Below are 19,261 nucleotides of genomic sequence, written 5' to 3'. Positions count from 1 at the left end.
CAATAACTACAGCAAACATACATACATACATACATACATACATCTCAAACAAGAATGAAGAATGTTTAGTTTCTACAAAACAAGTAATGCCCTCTTTGTAGTGACTGGTTTTAACAGCTACAATTTACTTCCAAGTGGAATTATATAACCTTTCTTAGCTACCTAAAACTGAAGGATCAAATTTTACACTTAAAGCTGCGGTCCTAAGCTCACTCACTAGGGAGGGAAATCTCCCTAAACTCCCTGGGAGATATTTCTGATAAAATTGCTTAGAGCATACGACACAAATTCTACTGTATGTGAGCGTAGTTGGCTTCATTAGCACTAACGAAAATCTTTATTTTTAGCCTTGTAAGTTGGTAAATTTGGTGGTGTTCTTTTTTTAAAAAAAAAAAAAAGAGTGAGGTTTTCAGAAGGCTTTTATCCTTAAAGCTTTCTTGTAACTAACAAATGCTTTCAGAAGAAATCAGCAGCTTGGAGACATTGGGACCAAATCTTGCCCCTAAAGAGACTATGCCTGCCTCTTTCCCTTCCTCCTCTCAAGGTAAAAGTGGGATCTGTGGCAACAGAACCTGTTTGCAGGTCACTTTAGGAGGGAGGGGGATAGATTCTAGTCCCATCCGTTACTTCCTTTTCAAAAACACTCTTCTACAATACCTATTTTCAGACCAGGGTCCTTAGTGGTGACTGTTAAACAAACGACAAAATACCAGTAGTTTACCCCCCCCCCCCGTAGCATATCAAAAGACTATCCAGTTCATGTGCATAAAGATCTATAGCAGCATCTTTGGGGTTGTAGAGTAAGACATTCATAAATGCACGGGATTACAAAAATAGCGGTACATATTAATAGTGAACAAAAAACGTATTCATTTTACAAAAATATGCAGCCATTTAAAGCTGTGTGTTGCTTTTGTTATCTGCCAAGTACCATGACATCTATTAGATGTGAAAAGGTTACAAGAGCTTTTTCTATCCTGGTTTCCACCTTTCTCAAAAGAAAGCAATTAGGAGAGGCTTAGTGTACAAACTCTCATATGGAAATCTTTTTGTTCCCAAAAAGCGCCTTAGAACGGTTTGTTCTCCAAAACACTGAGGTATGCGACGTGTTGTTCCAAGGATTTTATCCCAAAGGAGTCTGTTCTTCCAGCCAGGCCACCACTTTCTCTTGCTACGGTCTGCAGGCCATTTTCTCTCCAGGGATGATGGGCTCTAAGATAGTCATTTCCTCCTCTGTGCTGCAATAAACGTAATTTATAAATACAAGTTGTTGCTCCATCCAGAAATGGGTTCATTTGGGATTTGGATCCGATATCCCGCCTTTCACTCCCCTTCAGGAGTCTCAAAGCGGCTAACATTCTCCTTTCCCTTCCTCCCCCACAACAAACACTCCTTTCCCTTCCTCCCCCACAACAAACACTCTGTGAGGTGAGTGAGGCTGAGAGACTTCAGAGAAGTGTGACTGGCCCAAGGTCACCCAGCAGCTGCATGTGGAGGAGCGGAGACGCGAACCCAGTTCCCCAGATTACGAGTCTACCACTCTTAACCACTACACGACACTGGCTCTACGTTTAGATGATGTGTGCGTGCCAACTCACCTTTCTTAGTAACCTGCAGCTAAGTGGAAGAACCTGGGCCAGCAGATCGAGAATATACTTTGCTTTGTGAATGCACGCGTCCACCTAAAGACAGAGTAAATCTGGGCATCACAAAAGAGTTCACGAAACGCCCCCTGTGAAAATTGCTTTCGCACTTTTATCAAACGCATTTATTAGCGGCTCAAACTCCACTACGATTTCTTCCCTCCACCGTCACCTTTTAAGGATAACGAGCATGATCCAGTAGGAAGTTCTGCAAAAGCCTTAATTAAAGGAACAAGAATACAATAGCACACTTGCATGGTCCCAGCTCTCTTAAACTGCTCTCTTGCAGGATTGAATTGGATTGAAAGGCTTTAATCAAAGAACTAGCTGTCTGGCTTTCAAGCAATGAACCTGTTACATTTTTTCAATGCCTTAAAGGTGACTTTTGTATTGTTTTTGGAGAGTCCTTAAAAAGGTAACCTCTCTCTTTTAAAAAATGCACAAATTTAAGACAGCCCACCATTTATTAATTACTTTTGAGAAAGGAAAACAGGCATCTTTGTTTTCTTTAGGGTTGGGAAGCAAGCAATATGCTGAATACTTTGTAGTGAGCTTAAAAAGAAGACAATTCATGGTATTTGTATTCCGGTTCAGCATGGTATCTGTATTACATTAGACATGCTTTTAAAACAGGCCTGAGCATACATTCTACAAGGTGCTGATAGCATAACAAGATTTGTCCTTGCTTTTTAAAAATCTGGGACCCCTATTTCTTTGTTGGAACAAGGAAACTTTTTGGAGCACCACATTTGTTTCCAGAAGACCTGTTTGGCTACGATTTGTTTTTAAGCGTCACCGTATAATTGTAAAGTGGCCTCCCAAGTTGAGACCTGGCTAATTTTAGCGACATAATAGCACCATACAACCTCTGCCTGCTCTATTCAACACACACAGCTAAATAATATGTGTGATCCTCAACATTAGTCATACTCAAAGCAGGCTTACTGATTTCACTGAGTCTACTCTCGGCATGACTAACGCTAGGTTTTCTTCCTTCGACTACAAAAAAGAGAGAAGATTGAAAGAGCAAGTTCATTTGGCAAAACTGTTTAAAATTTATTAAGAAGCTTACCTTTGTGAAAGTTGCAGTTTTACCCTGAACCGGGGTTTTGGCTGTTACCTGAAGCTGCTGATACGCAGGGACCATTTTGTCAATCTCTTGTAGAACCAATGGCTTGTCGTCATCTTCCAGCTGAAACGAACACATAGATGCCTCTAAGATAGGAGAGCTAAACACGACGGAATTTATGTAAGGGGGAAAGGCTAGAAACCAGGCATGGATGCATCAAGAACATAAATTTTTAAACGCAACTTCTTTTCATATTTGGAATTTGTACAGTACCTGATTAGAAAACGCAAGGAGAGCCGAGGCGAGCTTAAGTCCTTCTGCAGCAAAGGCCTAAGACAGAAGGGGGGAAAGTTAAATGCAAACCTAAAAAACATCAACACAAGAGATGAGAGGAGGTCCTACTCTCAACAACAGGCCTGGAAACCTGTTGAACAAGTCAAATGCGGCTCAAAAGGAATACACTTTAAAATACTGTTGTTTAAGAGAGACAGCTCACTTAAAATAAATACACTGGTGTAAGAGAGAGAGAGAGAGAGTATTTAATAATACATCCACTGGCTGTCTGCAGTCCCCTCCCTTTTCCTTGTAGCCTATCCTGACCTGCAGACTCGAAAAGACCTGCTCTGAAAGAGAAATGGAGGCACGGGTATATCCAGGATCACATGTCCATAGTTTGAATGATATATATATGGGAGGCAACACAGCAATATTCTTACTGTCTCCCACCAGAATACAACTGGGAGGAAAGATTAAAAATCAACTGGGGGGTGAATGAAGCAAGCCCCACTTCTCTTCTCCGCTCCAAAAATTACAATCAATACACAGTTCACATATACGGAAAACCTTTTTTTAAAAAACAAAAAACCCTCAAGATACATACAAATGTACTTATTAGATTTCCCCCACCTATAAATGATACCTAAGAGGAATAAGGTTTAGGGAAAATATAAACCTAGACAAAAAGTGCTATATTCACTAGGCAACCCAAAAGCCCCATGGTTTAATTGCTCGGTGTTTTTGCTAACAGAACCTCACGTTGTTCCAGGAATTAATTAAAACATTTTGCTGACAGCATCTTGAAAGTAGTTTTCAAACACTCTTTCGGTTGTTGATTACCTCTGACTGCTGAAATAAATCCTGGGTGGTTTTCAGCAGCCCTTCCCCTCTAAAGAAAAGAGAGAGAGAAATAATGATAGTAACAGTTCCAACACACTAAAGACAGTTTAATCTACAAAGCCCTGTGATTAGGGCTCTGGAGGGCTGGGGCAGAGAAGCTGAAATTTTTGTGCAGAGGTGGGCGACTTGTGGTCCTTCAGGTGTTGGATTGCAACTCTCACTATTCCTGGCTGGGACTGATTGGAGTTGCAAGTCTGACAACTTCTGGAGTTTCCTTATCTGTGCTTGAGTGGCCCAGAAGAGGCTCTGCCAATGAGAGAACAGCTCAATCTCTCGGTTCTGCTCCAGACCTGGGCATCGCTTTGGCTGAAGATACAGGAGCACAGTGATTTTTTTTATCAAAACATCCCTCACGACATGAGAACGAGCTGTCTCTGCTGTAACTACATCCAGGTTACTTAACTTGAAGGTGCAAAGTAAGATTTCAACTAAGGGTGAAACATGGAAGGCCAGTGTAATGAGGTTTTTTTTAATAAAAAAAATAAGCTTTTCCTGTCTTGCTGGTGTTCAGAAGAGGAAAAAGCTGTGACCTTAAAAATGCCAGCCAGACACTTCTCAGACTTTGCTGATGGCTGCCTTTCCCAGGATACAAAACCAAGTACACACAAGTGGGGATGGGGGGGGGGGGGGCAGCAAGACAAGCTTTCTGGGATCTCTTTCAATGCTGCAGAGGGGGGGGGGACTCTTAGATTATAGTTACCAGACGTCCCCGTTTCCCAGGGACAGTCCCCGGCTTTACAAATCTGCCCCGGACAAAATCCGTCCCCGGAATATCCCTGGATTTCATTTAATGCCCTTGGATTTATATTTTAAGTGTTGTGGATTTATTAGTAGGGAATGAATGCTGCGTGATTGGTTCAACAAACAAGACACATCATATGGGGAGTTCCGGCGAGGAAAAATGGCGGGTGTCACGGCAGCGGGCAGCTCCTGAAGCCAGCCAGAGCCAACTGCACTACCAGGTTGGCTCCGGGCTGCTGAGACTGCCGCTGCCGAGGGGGAACCGGGGACGCCCGGCGCATCAACTGGGGGAACCGCTGACACCCCCCCCCCCGTGTGACCCAAATCGAGCTGGGAGCAAGTGTGTCCGGCCACCCAGCCAACTGCCCAGTGGCCTTCCGGGGCCAGTAAAAGACCCGGAGCTGACGTAGTGAGAAGGAGGAGAGGAGAAGGAAAAGGGAGACAGAGAAAAACAAAGGAGGAAAAAGAGGGGAGCCCTGACCTTGCTGTGCCCCTGCTGCCGCTGCCACTGAGGAGGAGAGGTAGGAGAGCACCGGGAAGGCAAGGACACGTGGTCAAGCCCAGGCCCGACCCGAGCCTACTCCATGGTGGCTAGCTCTCCAAGAGAGCAAGCTGAGGTCCAGAGGAAGGCTGCGCGGGGGGGGGGGGGGACAAAAAAGCTCCCCGGATTCTTTGAAGAAGAAAAAATTGGTAACCTTATCTTAGGTGGAACTCAGTAGACCCACAACATCCCCTACAACATTGCAAGAGATCCTAGGAACCACCTGACAGGACTGCGTGGTATTTCATTAATGCCCCTAAAGAGCTTCTGTCCTAGGCAGCCGTTTCTGCAGCCAGATGGCTCGCGCTATACCTCAACACCCAAAAGCTGTAATGTATATATTTTTACACAGCATAATCACTGCACACGGCGGCGCTCTTCAGGGCACTATGCTGAATATGCATCTGCTGCAAAAGGCACCACCGGTGCATTTAGCTCCCTTTGTCCCTTTATAGCATCAAAGTAGGGCTTGTGAAATATTATGACGTCTGCCACCCCCTTTCCCTGCCTGCCAGCCAGCATTGTGGAGAAAAAGAACATTATAATCTGAGTCAAGTTCTAGGAGCTTTCACTCAATGATACGAGGGAGAGGGGAAGGGAATACAGTGGCCATTTTCACGTTCAGCCCCATGTTTAGTGTAATTTCTTGTTTAGCCTTCAAATTAACATGAGCAAAGAGAGGTCCCAGCCCTAAGGAAAATACAGTGTCAAGTTTGGCAAGGGGAGGGCAGAAAGACGAAGGCTAACAAGAACAGCTTCCTCAAACCGGTTCTCTTCATAATATTCCTTGAAACCATGGTTTCTTCTTCAAACCATGGTTTCTTCTTCAAACCATTCTCTCCTTAATATTCCTCCCTCCCTCCCTGACCCTTTTGTTTTTACCTTGTAAATAAGAACATAGAGTAGGCCATGCTAGACAGGCCTTGCCCATGCCGTACAATCTCGTTTTCAGGATCATCCCACTTCTCCATCTCAGAGTCGACCCGCGTTGTCAGTTTATGCAGTTCCAAGCCTAGTTTCCCAAGTTTCATTTGCTCCTGCAAGTGATAAAAGTTACTTCCTTTTTGCTTAATACACTATTCAGCTTCACAACTACTGTGCAGAAAAATTGCACTAGCGGATTAAGTAGTATCTTACCTCACTATCAAGCCTGACTGGCTTTAAGGCTTTCATGTTTGCATTATGCTTCTGTTAAAAAGAAAAAGAAAAGGTTTACCGAATGGAATTTGCTTCCATTGTTACTATTAATTTGTCAAAGGGATGAGGAATGGAGTCAACAGGTGAATTCCCAAGAATGTGTGCTGTTTTTCAATAAAGCTCTTCCCTCCGACCCGACTCAAAATGATTGAATTCAGTGAAGGATTATGTTGTTGGGTCAGTGTTGGAATGAACCAACTGCTGTTCTCCTCTCATGGACTTCCTGCTTTTTAAAACCCCTTCCTTATGGGCTCACTGAACACAATAGAAGTGACCCATGGCTGTTGCTAAAATTTCAGATTTTTAAATATGTGAGTAAGTCAGGCAGCTAGCACAAAACTGTCAACTCTGATTGACAGCAGTTCTCCAGGTTATGAAACAGAGTCTCCTATATCACCTGCGATAACATACTTCAGTAGGCAATGTCATGAACTGAACTACAGGGGTCTTAGGCCATGGGTAGGCAAACTAAGGCCCGGGGGCCAGATCCGGCCCAATTGCCTTCTAAATCCGGCCTGCAGATGGTCCGGGAATGAGCGTGTTTTTACGTGAGTAGACTGTGTGCTTTTATTTAAAATGCATCTCTGGGTTATTTGTGGGGCATAGGAATTTGTTCATTTCCCCCCAAAAAATATATTCCGGCCCCCCACAAGATCCGAGGGACAGTGGACCCGCCCCCTGTTTGCTGACCCCTGTCTTAGGCAAAACACTGCAGTTGAGAAGGCGGGGAAAAGGATTACCCAACTTTCTTTGTTGTTTAGTTACTGCTGCTTCCTCAAAGAAAACTACCTTCTATAGCCAGGATGGCAATATGAGGTTTTCACTAACCCTCTGTAAGGGGGCGAAAGAAAACTAGATTTTTAAAAATTAGAGTATGGTGGCAAATAAGGAGGAGGTATGTGGAATGGAGCAAATTAATTTTTAGTGTATGAAAAAAGGTAAATGCAGCAACCCCACAAAAGTTAACTTACCCCTGGCCTGGGCAGCGACAGGTACACACGCTTCTCTCCTAAGAACAACACATTAAAATTTGTCATGTAGCTTTCATGCACACCTCAGACTTACTTCTTTCATTTCTTTAGGCTTAAAAAAAAATATTTTTAAAGAAAAGAGCTACCTACCTCTAACAATTCCTCTTCACGGATTCTGCCATGGCTTTCAGTATATAAAAGGGAAATTCTGCTACTGCTTTAATTTGATTCTTTGAAGACCTGGTATGTTGAGTAGGCCCCCTTCCTTTTCAACGACATTCTTTCTAAAATCTTCTAATACCTTTCTGAATGCCCAAGGAGAGGGAGGGAACTATTTCATGGGGCAAAGAACGCCCACATCACACAAGCAAGTGCAGAAATGAGTTGGGAGTCTGCCTTTCTCCTGGTAATTTCTGATAATCTCAGCTAGTTGTCTTTCCTGCCCTACATCAGTAGTTTTCAAGGAGGGGTGAGGTGGTTGCATGTCCACGGAAGCATTATTCAGAGGATTCTGATGGCACCTGGGTGGCCCAAAAGAGCTTGGCGTTCAAACCAGAAAAGTTTAAACACACATCTAATTAACATCTGACCTGCTGTGAGTGTCACCGAATGGAGAGATCTGCTAGCAAAACCGACTGAATGTCATCCCCCAAGGCGATTAAGAAATAGTATTTGGAGTGGCGTTATCTGGAGAGTCACAATCTGTGTTAGCATGCTAGTAAAATAGCTAGTTATACTGGGAACCAGAAATGCTGTACAGTCGTACCTTGGTTCTCGAACGCCTTGTGACTCAAACGTTTTGGCTCACGAACCTGGAAAGAAGTGTTTCGGTTTGCGAACGTTCTTTGGAAGCCGAACGTCTGACATGGCTTCCGATTGAGTGCAGGAAGCTCCTGCAGCCAATCGGAATCCGCGCCTTCATTTTTGAAGGTCGAATAGACTTCCGTAATGGATTCCATTCGAGAACCAAGGTACGACTGTACTCCTTAAAAGTTTAGCCACCATCGTGACTGAGACATGCTTTCCAGGAGGTGCTCTATTAGAGAGGAAGGGTTGGCATACACCCCTTCCAGGGCACAGATAATCTCATGTGCTGCAAGCCCTCTGCACAAAGCCCATTCATGCCCACAAAAACGGAGAGGATCTGGAAGATCTGTGACATGATCTATCATCACCTGTGAAACAGAACAGAGGGCAGGCAATGGAGCAAGTAAAGCAATTTGGTCTGCTGGACCAACCCATGTACAGAAGACTGGAGAGAATATCCCAGGCCATGCGATTCAGGTGTTGCTCTACTAGGTGGTAGATCTGCTCCACTTCCCAGTGGGGAGGAGTTGAGGTGGACCGCATGGCCACCCACTCCCTACCAGGGGCAGGGGACTTTGTCCCTCGTTGCCTGGGGGATCCCGGCCACATCAGAGCCCGGCCAGCCAACCCCCGCTGGCCAGGGGGCGTGGCCAGGGCCGTTTAAATGGAGGAGCGAGCCAGAGGACTTCCTCTTTGGCTCGCTTCCTCAATCACCCGCCCTCCCTCTCTATTTGCAGGTTACGCACTGGCCTTGCTATGGACTTCGGTTGGTCGCCTTGGTTGTCCGAGGAGCCTGGTAGGAATTTTCCCACTTGGCAAATGGCCACTTCGTTTTCGCCTACCCCGTAGCAATCACCACAACTTTGTTAGGGTTGCGGTTAGGCATTGTTTGACCTTGTGTGGGGGAGGGGAGGTGTGGCCATCACCTGCCCCTCCATGCTTAAGGGTATTCCGTTAAAGGAATCCGGGGGTGTTGATCTTGTCCGAAGCCCGGTTGGGGGGCTAAGGCCTTGACATGACCCCGACGGGAACACCAGGGGGAGCTTGAGTTGGTTCGCATTGACAGGGCTCCCCCTACCGGTGGTTTACCCTTACTGGACTTCCTGCACAGCGGGCAGGAGTCAAATATAGTTGGGTCCACTCAATGCCTAAGCCAATACCACTCACATTCTGTAATTCAATAAAGTTGTGGCCAAAATTTGCCCAATAACATAAACCTAATATCTGTGAGTTATTTCCAACAAGGGGGTGGCTGAGGCATGGCCACTGTGGATGTCCAAAGATCAGTCCAGCTCAGTGTTCCTTCATGGTGCCTTCGCTCACCCCTGGCTACTGTCAATCAAAGGATGAGAGTCCCTCAACATGGTATGAGGAAAGGGCAGAATGTCTGGCAAAGGGAAAGCAGAATGGAAAGATGGAAGTGGTTGAGACAGAGGAGGAAGCTGAGAAACATTTCAACAGGGGTGGCGTCAGCCGAGGGAGTTGCGGAGTCGCTGCTGAAATAGAGCCCACGGCACTCCGGCTTCTCCCATGAAGGAAAGAAAACACAGATCAGATTGGAGCCAAGCAGTTCGTTGTAAAAATACACTTGGTTTATTAGAAAGTGTCCAGCACATTTTGATTGCTCTTCAGTCTTTAACCATCACCAAAAAGCAGAGAGTGTTTGCCTCGCAGACATCAAAAACATACCTTTCCCATCACATCCCCCACGTTGTAAAGTGACAGCTTAAAAAATTACATTACCGTAAAAAATATAAAGTTTGTAAATTAAGGGGCAGGTGGAGGGGACTAGCCCGCTAAACTTTCAGTCCACTTAGTATATAGGCTTAGCTATCTTCCTGACAAGAACAAACTGACGTGTTAATTGCAACTTTAATTATTATCAAAGAAATTAAGGGATGTTTCCTCCTGTTATCTAGAATGCCACTATTGGGTTGTTGTTGTTGTTGTTGTTCTCTAGCAATGGCGAAGGCAGGCTCAATTTTGTGATAAAAGAATTCAGAGAACACGCAGGAAGTTTATGTTGTATAAATCCATAGGGTGAAATATTATGCTCTGTCACTGAACGTAAATTTGTTCTTTTAAAAACAAACACCAAGCCACAACAACCCAATTTAATATGCTGAATTGGAAACTAATGCCAGCTGCTGCCTTCAAGATAAAAGCCATATTGACCTGGTTAAACACATTCAATCCCATTAATCTGAATGGGAAAATTAAGACACGTGCTGAAAACCACCCTTAAGAAGTCAATGGGACTTAAAAGCGTTTCACCTTGGCAGTGCTATGTCCTCTGCTGTGTTTGAATCCAGCTTTTTCCTAGTGCTGACTTGCTGCAGCTTCAAACAAGGCCAGATAACGTTATTCAAACTAAGTTTAAACTAAGAATCAGAGCTACGCTGTAGGTCCTAGCCACAACATAATTTGGCTGATAAACAAATACATGAAAGAAACAATTCATAAGGAGGGAGAGGAAGGGTGTTACATTACATTCTTTCAAGACAAATTTGCTATGCAAGCCTAATTTAGGTCCTTACCCTGTGGTACTTATTAATTCTGCCACATGATATATAATCGGCAGGCTCAATTCAGAGCATCATCTAAATCGGGGTTGGGTAGCAATGTTGTTGAGCAACAACTCCAACCATCACTGAGTTTTGGCCATGCTGGTGGGACTACAACATCATCTAGAGGACCACGGATCTAAACCATTTTTAAGATCAACTGTGGCCAAGCCTGTGTGAGCCTCAGATACAATCCCTCCTTTCCTAGGAGCAAGAAGAGGAGAGAGAGAGAGAGAGAGAGAGAGAGAGAGAGAGAGAGAGAGAGAGAGATTGATTCCATTTTCACTTTGGAGAAAAGCACAGTTCCCTGTTGCTTTCAAACTCAGGAGGCTGTGCTATGGTCTAACCACAGTTAGTTAAAACAAACCAGGACCAAATGTGGTTTTAGAAAGCAGTTTGTATGCATTAACTGGCTTTGACAACCCATACACATCAAAGAACTGTGGTTTGTCCTAAAGTGGGAACAGAAGCTTTCTCTCTCCATCTCTTGGAAATTATGTGGGCAGTGGGATTGAGCAAGACGAAGTCTCATGCAGCTCATTCACAATAATGTGTGATTGGCTGAACCAAATTCCCTGTAGAATTTGCGAGATGGAAGTGCTGCAGGTTAATTTTCCTCCCTCAATATTTACATAATAAATTGGTTGTGTGGATTTTCTTTTAAGCATGTGACAACTTGTGGATGTTGCCAAATGGGGACACATACACACGACTCTATATTACCCTGCAAATACAGAGGGGAAGGGCATAAATCACGCCCAGGTTTAAGTTTTGAATTGCATTTTTCCTTGAATGCCAAGTAATCACTTTGCTCTGGTAGGAAAAGTCTAAATGTTGCAAATTGGTTTAGATTTCTACCCCTCTTCCCCATTCCCCTTGAGGACAAAATTTAGGCCATTTCATAAATGCACAAAAAAATATAACTGCATAGTATGTAATATTTTCTAAGTTTGCTATGAAATTATAGCAAACATTCCATTGGCAATTTCATACAATATAATTTAAAGTGCAACAACATTGTACCAATATGGAAAGTTTAAGGGCATTTAGGCATTACTCACTCCTAAACTGGAGAGGTGTGCTTTGGGTTTAGAAAGAAAACTGATATTCCCTTCTTCTAGGGCAGGCATGGCCAAACTTGGCCCTCCAGCTGTTTTGGGACTACAACTCCCACCATCCCTAGCTAACAGGACCAGTGGTCAGGGATGATGGGAATTGTAGTCCCAAAACAGCTGGAGGGCCGAGTCTGGCCTTGCCTGTTCTAGGGCAATGTGCATCTGAGTCAGCTGGGACAAATGCTTAGACCGGCTTCAAATTTTAAGCAAAAATTGTGCTTGTTACCGTTTCTGCCCACAGAAAACACATAGAGTATGAAATAGTCCCTATAGTCATGGGAAGCAGGATTTGACCGGTCACATTTTTCTTGTGTGTGCTCACTGCAGAGTTAGGAGACACAACATCTTGTCCTTTACACTTTGAGCCTCAGTCCATTAAGATTCAGACTGAAATTAAAATGGAACTTAAATATGAATATATTAACTTTCCCCACTGATTTCAGTGGAACCTCAACACGACCAATTCTCTCTGTGGATTGCAGCCATTGCGTTCGACATGGGAAAACACTACTCTGGATTTGATGAAGAGTCAATAATTCCAACAGAAACCTGATTCTATGAGTCGGAAATAGTTCCTTCCACCTAAGAGACAGGGATCATCAGGGGTGTTAAGTACCCAGCAATGCCTCTGCGGACTATGAATAGTCTTCTTGATGTGACTTCCAACAGTTTCAGAACTACAATGTTAGATCCCAACAGATGGAACCAAGGCAGCAAAAGGACAAAATAGAAGCTTGTCTCGAATGTGCTTCTGGTTCTTTTAAATATACTTCAGGAATAGAAATGAGGAAAAAACAGGTGAAAGAGGAACACAATCTCCTGTTCACTATGCCGTATCCGAAGAGCACTCACTCATATTCCTCAAGACATTTCTTTTTCTTTTGTAAATATCTATTTGATCCAATGGCCCACCATGGGGCAAACAGGAATAGACACCCATTTAAGAAGGATCGGGGAAAACTGCTCCCATTGTTAGCAAGCAAAGCATGCATAATGACAAAATGGCTGTTTTGCAGCACTAGCCAGCCAGATTGGGTAATGCACAGTTCTTCTTTCAAACCAAACTTCCAAGCAGGGCATCAAATTGTCCTCCTGCCTGGACAGGGTCAATCATTATGCTAAGGATGCAAAAGAGCTCTGCTGTAGAGAACTTGACTGGGAGCTTCGGAAAAGGGCTCTTTGCACAAAGGGAATAATTTTGGCAGGCTGCAACTGCTTGTCCTGCAGCTGTAAAGGTAAAGGGACCCCTGACCAATAGGTCCAGTCGTGATCGACTCTGGGGTTGCGGCGCTCATATCGCTTTACAGGCCGAGGGAGCCGGCGTACAGCTTCCGGGTCATGTGGCCAGCATGACTAAGCCGCTTCTGGCGAATCAGAGCAGCGCACAGAAACGCCGTTTACCTTCCCGCCGGAGTGGTACCTATTTATCTACTTGCACTTTGACGTGCTTTCAAACTGCTAGGTTGGCAGGAGCAGGGACCGAACAACAGGAGCTCACCCCGTCGCGGGGATTCGAACCACCGACCTTCTGATCGGCAAGTCCTAGGCTCTGTGGTTTAACCCACTGTGCCACCCGCGTCCCTTCCTGCAGCTGTAGTGCTGCAGAAAAGCTGCGCTTGCTGAAATTTTTCTTCTACAGAACTGCTAAGGCATCCTGCCCTACAGCAACCTAGGAGGAAGCCTACTTGTATATGTCACTATGGGTGAAGGCTGATGTAGTATTGAAGCAGAAGCTACAATGGGATCTTCTCCATTGCTGTGAACTCTGTTTCTATATGGCTTCTGCTTCCAGCCACACTTCACAGTTCCTATACCTTCACAGGTATACAAGTCCAAGATAGTCAGGACCAGTGCTTTTTCCCCCTTCTTATAAAAAATGTTTAGGGGTACTCTCATTTTGACTCAAGAAAACCACCATTTTGTAGTTCAAATTGGGGGAAATAAATACAGTAAATGGACAAAAGTAAAAAGATTCACAAAAGGGACGTGGGTGGCGCTGTGGGTTAAACCACATAGCATAGGACTTGCCGATCAGAAGGTCGGCGGTTCGAATCCCCGCGACGGGGTGAGCTCCCGTTGCTCGGTCCCTGCTCCTGCCAACCTAGCAGTTCAAAAGCACATCAAGTGCAAGTAGATAAATAGGTACCGCTCAGGCAGGAAGGTAAACGGCGTTTCTGTGCGCTGCTCTGGTTCGCCAGAAGCGGCTTAGTCATGCTGGCCACATGACCCGCAAGCTGTACGCCGGCTCCCTCGGCCAATAAAGTGAGATGAGCACCGCAACCCCAGAGTCGGCCACGACTGGACCTAATGGTCAGGGGTCCCTTTACCTTTACCTTACAAAGATTCACAAAATGTTTAGGGGTATTCCTCCCCCCAGAAAAAAAAAAGCACTGGTTAGGACACTTGTAGATCTTGGCTCTCCTAGCAGAAATGCAATAGGAAACTGGGGAGGATAAAAGACTAAACACAGACTTCCCCTTTGGCACTCTGCAGTGAAAGCTACCATTGTATGTCCGGTTTTGCTCTAATATCGAACCTAATTTCTTTGCCCTGAGTTTTCCATAAAACGCACAACTGAATCAATACATCAAATGCTACAATTCTATAAAATGAAGTGTGGCACAATTCAGGGGGGGGGAACCCTCCCTAAAACTGAAAAGCTGGAATTAAACTTATCTGAAGAAAATTAAAATTATGCTTAGAAATGAGAAGTCTCTTGATAAATTAACACCGAACGACGCCTCGGGCAAGACATTAAGAGAGAGATTTGCTCTTTCACAGTTTCTTTTCTACATGCCATACAAATACCAGGTGACTTACCCACCACAGAAAATAGGCCAAAAGTTGCGTAGAGTCATCAGAGAGATCCCATCCAAGCAGAAAGGATAGCAGTTTAAAAATCAAATAGCTACATTCACTACATTGTGGAGCGAGAAGTATGAGAGCAGACAGTACAGAAATAAAAGGGTGTTTCTTTTGCAAGAACACTGGACAGTTTAGGTCAGACAGAAAGAAAGGCGTCTCTTTACAACCCCCTCGCAAAAAATATATATAAATGTTTCCATTGTTTTGTATTACTAAGCATTTCCTGAAATTAAGGCTTGAAAGTGTATTGCTGCATCTCCCTAAAGAGCAAAACCTATAAAGTACTCTCACTATATACCATTTATCCCTCTAAAATAGTGGTTTTCAAACTGTACCACCCGGGAGCTCTGTCAAAGGTTTATCAGGGCTCCTCAGGGTTGGACAAGCTACTTTAAAAAGCCTTCCTTGCAAAGCGCAGCCTCGGGAGAAACTGCAGGGTACATCATACAATATAACCCCAATTAACAGGGAGCAACTGCTAGGCCCAAGAAGTGAAAATGCACCCAGGAACATCCCCCAGAATCCTATGCAATGTGCAGGAGCTCCAAGGCTGACTAGCAGGGGCTCCTCAGTTGTCCAATCCAAAGAGATAGGGTTCCCTGAGGTGCGAAGTTCGAACTCACTTCTTTTAAAGCATTAACTGTGAGCATGATCACACCAGACTTATGGAACGCTCCTTGTCAAGATTCAAGGAACCCTGAATTTACAAAAGGCTCAATCTCAAAATCATACTCGCTAGCCTGGTTTGCACGTGAACAACAAACCACGGCTAGAATTATGAGCATGAGCTGCAGTGAGCCTAAGATTTGTCTGCTACCCACTCCCTGTTGGCGCAGCTGCAAGGAGGAGGCCAGAAGTTTCCACTTCTGTCCAAACTGTAAATTTTGTTAACTATGTTTAGTGAAAGCAAGTCAGCTTTATAAGCTATGGGTTCGGAGCTGGCTTGCTCACACTAACCATTACGAATCTTTTGGTGCCAGGCTAAAATGTTTCTCTATAACCAGGCCTTTGGAGAGGGGTTATTGGCCTGTTTTTATATATTTTGTGTTCTCATTTTGTATATTTACGTTGTGAACCACCCTGTGATCTTCAGATGAACATACGTATTTATATACCATCATCATAGCTAAAACCAAATGCAGTCTCCCCATGTACAGTGGTACCTCGCAAGACAAATGCCTCGCAAGACGGAAAACTCGCAAGACGAAAGGGTTTTTGGTTTTTTGAGTTGCTTCGCAAGACGATTTTCCCTATGGGCTTGCTTCGCAAGACGGAAACGTCTTGCTAGTTTGCTTCCTTTTTCTTAAAACCGTTAATACAGTTGTGACTTGACTTCGAGGAGCAACTCATAGAACGCGGTGCGGTAGCGTTTTTTGAGGTTTTTGAAGACTTTGGTGATTTTTGAAGCTTTTCCAAAACTTTTCCGAAACCGTGCTTCGCAAGACGAAAAACTCGCAAGAAGAAAAAACTCGCGGAACGAATTAATTTCGTCTTGCGAGGCACCACTGTACGGACATCATAAAAAGCTCTAAAGCAGATATGAAAATCTTTTAAGCTGCTCCTTCCAGCCACACAAGGGGAGCAGGGAGCGTGTTGAGACCATGGCTCCCTGCAACTCGTCCTCATAAGACTAAACCATGGTTTAGCGCTACGTGCTAGCACAGCCAATATTTCCCTAAGAAGGTGAAACCGGACTGATTCAGAGTGACTATCTAGAGTTATTATTTAACTACTTCACACTAGCACAGCATCATGGGTACTCCAAAGTTTGCTGGGCTAATAAATGCAATAGTAAATTACGTGTTTCTAAACACTCAGTGGACATAAGCCAAGAAGCTCTGCCAACTGGGCCTCCACGTCATGTATCTGCTGCTTTCGGAGCTGCGCATTTGCTCTGCAGGCTTTACAATTTGCAACGTAGCAAATACGAGGGTACCTATGGAGCTGCGTAAAATGTTAAGTGACCCCCAAGTTGTCCTTTGTTGACCTTATAAAGGATTCAACTTAGATCCTCAAACCCATCTTGCGTAACAGCCAGGGTACTCAGAATACGCGTGTGCTGTAAGTTGGTAGCTTGTATTTAAGGACAGTAGGTTGTCTGCATCTAAGAACAGCTCTCTCACCTCGTCTTCCTTCAAACACATCACTGATTTCTCTTAAGAGCAAGGACATGTCAGTCAGCTGTGACTCCCAGGCTTCGCAGAACACATCCAGATTTTCTTTTGCAATCTTGCTGGAAGGATGCAGCGTCAGGGTTTCTGCAGCAGAAATTATCTGAAGGAAACAAAGCAGATCTTGCCATGTAACCAGAAATTGCTAATCAGCATCCACCCCCAGAGGCAAAGAATAAACAGCCTCTCATTTGTATTTAAAAAGGGCCGCTGTAGCATTTGCCTGGCAAAGCTTTGCAAACACTAAGGGCATTCATCGGGAGCACATTGTGCAAAACTGTTCTGAACAAACAGCTTTCTTAAATTGAGCGAACTGAGAAAAACCACTTAATATAATTAATCACGACAATTTCACAGATTATTATTAATTTACATAATGCATTCATATTAAAGGCAAAAAAGGTTCACCGAAATTGGTAGAACGTCTGTAAGAAGAGCTTTATCACATCACAGGTGTGCAGTATTGCAGATGTGAGCCCAGATGTTGTTCCACGTAAACGATACTGCACCTGTGGAACACTGGTTACTAAAAATGATCCTAACACTAACATTCCCTTTTCTCCCAAAGCAATTTTGCTACTCAGATGTTCGTGAAATCTAATATGGAATTCACATAGAATTTAGCACAGAGGATTTGCAGCAAAGACAACTTGCCAACGCTTTGGATAGAAAGAAGTATCAGGATACATGAGACAATGGTTTGATTGGTGTAAAGTAGCCTCATTTATTCAGAGAAAGTCTAAATTCTGGCCTTCCACTATGGTCCAGTACAGATATTAACAATAAACTACAGTCTGTGAATCAGGAACTAGCCTTGGATATGTATTCTTTCTCCTCTCTGTGGAGAGAATTCCCTGTGGGTGTTAATCATTACAAAGGGTTATACCACTGGTACTTGACCCCAGCAAAATCAAATTAGATTAATAAAAATGGGATTGGGTCAGTGCTGAAAGTGTAATACTTTGCAAAGGATGCCGTGTGTTCAGAGTAGTGACGTGAGGTGAGAATATTCTCCACAAACTGTAAATTCTAATGTAAGAACCAGTTTTACAACCCACATTTTAAAAATCTAGTGAACAGTAAGTCAAGCTGTGATACTGCCAGTTTAAGTAATGAATAATGATTTTTTTTAATCCAGTTACATTACTGGGCATTGTGTCATTCACCATTGGCAGTTCTGAAATGTGAGCTACATAAAACTTTTTTTTTTTTTAGTTTTAAAAATGCTATTCATTTAATTTGATGAACATTTGAATTCGTATGTATTTCAGCTACATGTAATAGCATTTTTTCTATTTTGGTGTGATCTTATTCAGCAATTCTATACCCTTGGCCATACAGTGTGATTTTATTTATTTATTTTTTTACAGAAAGTAGCTTTAATGCTTTATACACTTAAAGTACCTAGGCCTATACAATTATGTGTAACAGCATGTGAAGTGGCCTTGATTTAAACAGTTGACATTTCTATGTTTTTATTTAGTGCCAGTAACTGGTTTTTGCAGTGCCATTCAATGGTACAAGGTGCCATTTACCAGAGATTGACATACTGAAATATATTATCATATAATGATAATATATTTAAGTTTAATGGCTTCTTTTTTATATGTATGCATATAGTTTTGTTCATCAAGCTGTGTTTTGGTCACCAAAACAGTTATTAAGTGTTAGAGCTATTAGAAGCACAAGATAGCCTATTACTGAATTTACTTGTATCAAACCTTAATATGCCAATTGTATTTTTTTGACTTGTCCTATAACACGTACATGTTCTAATGGAAGAATAAAATATGATTTAGCTACTGAGTTTCCTTATACCAAACCTTAATGACAATTACTGGTGCCATCACCTTAGAATGTTTCAAAGTGCATTAAAATTATATCATTTTCAATGCATTAAAATGAATATTCTCCTATTTAAAATGAAAATTCTCTAATATTCTCATTAATCGAGAATATTCTTCAAAGGATTATTCTTGAGAATTTAACATCACAAGTTCAGAGTGCCAAGAGCTGGAACGGAATCTGTTCACAGCTGCAAAAGTGCTCACTGCTAGGCTCCTTCACAAAGGATACCGCTTAAAAATATGGCATACTATACGAAAGGAACTAAGAGATAGTGAAATAGAAGAAGAGATATTAAATTGGTCTCCGTTTGTAAAGTCAATGTAGACTGGGAGTAATACTGATGCACATTAATACAGTGGTACCTCGGGGTACATACGCTTCAGGTTACATACGCTTCAGGTTACAGACTCCACTAACCCAGAAATATTACCTCAGGTTAAGAACTTTGCTTCAGGATGAGAACAGAAATCGTGCGGCGGCAGCAGGAGGCCCCATTAGCTAAAGTGGTGCTTCAGGTTAAGAACAGTTTCAGGTTAAGAACAGACCTATGGAA

At 43.3% G+C, this 19,261-nt stretch overlaps 1 protein-coding gene across 2 annotated transcripts in view; it reads right to left on the bottom strand.

Moving 5' to 3' along the window:
* Window positions 1–391: 391 nt before the first annotated feature.
* The window catches only part of CTNNAL1 (catenin alpha like 1), a 58,095-nt gene continuing 39,225 nt past the window's right edge, over window positions 392–19,261 (bottom strand). Inside the window, exons 11-19 of one of the 2 annotated variants that reach the window (XM_028737982.2) lie at window positions 16,813–16,963; window positions 7,339–7,376; window positions 6,308–6,358; window positions 6,053–6,207; window positions 3,829–3,877; window positions 2,986–3,042; window positions 2,716–2,835; window positions 1,599–1,682; window positions 392–1,238 (exon numbers count right to left, since the gene is read on the bottom strand). In XM_028737982.2, coding sequence (XP_028593815.2) covers window positions 1,068–1,238; window positions 1,599–1,682; window positions 2,716–2,835; window positions 2,986–3,042; window positions 3,829–3,877; window positions 6,053–6,207; window positions 6,308–6,358; window positions 7,339–7,376; window positions 16,813–16,963 — 876 coding nt within the window. In that variant the 3' untranslated portion in view covers window positions 392–1,067. The remainder of the gene's footprint in view (window positions 1,239–1,598; window positions 1,683–2,715; window positions 2,836–2,985; window positions 3,043–3,828; window positions 3,878–6,052; window positions 6,208–6,307; window positions 6,359–7,338; window positions 7,377–16,812; window positions 16,964–19,261) is intronic. The other variant, XM_028737985.2, reaches the window with a different exon arrangement.

This window comes from Podarcis muralis, chromosome 8, assembly GCF_964188315.1.
Source record: "Podarcis muralis chromosome 8, rPodMur119.hap1.1, whole genome shotgun sequence".
Taxonomy (NCBI): Eukaryota; Metazoa; Chordata; class Lepidosauria; order Squamata; family Lacertidae; genus Podarcis; species Podarcis muralis.
Note: the sequence above shows the minus strand (reverse complement) of the source record. Positions and strands in the feature narration are given on the sequence as shown.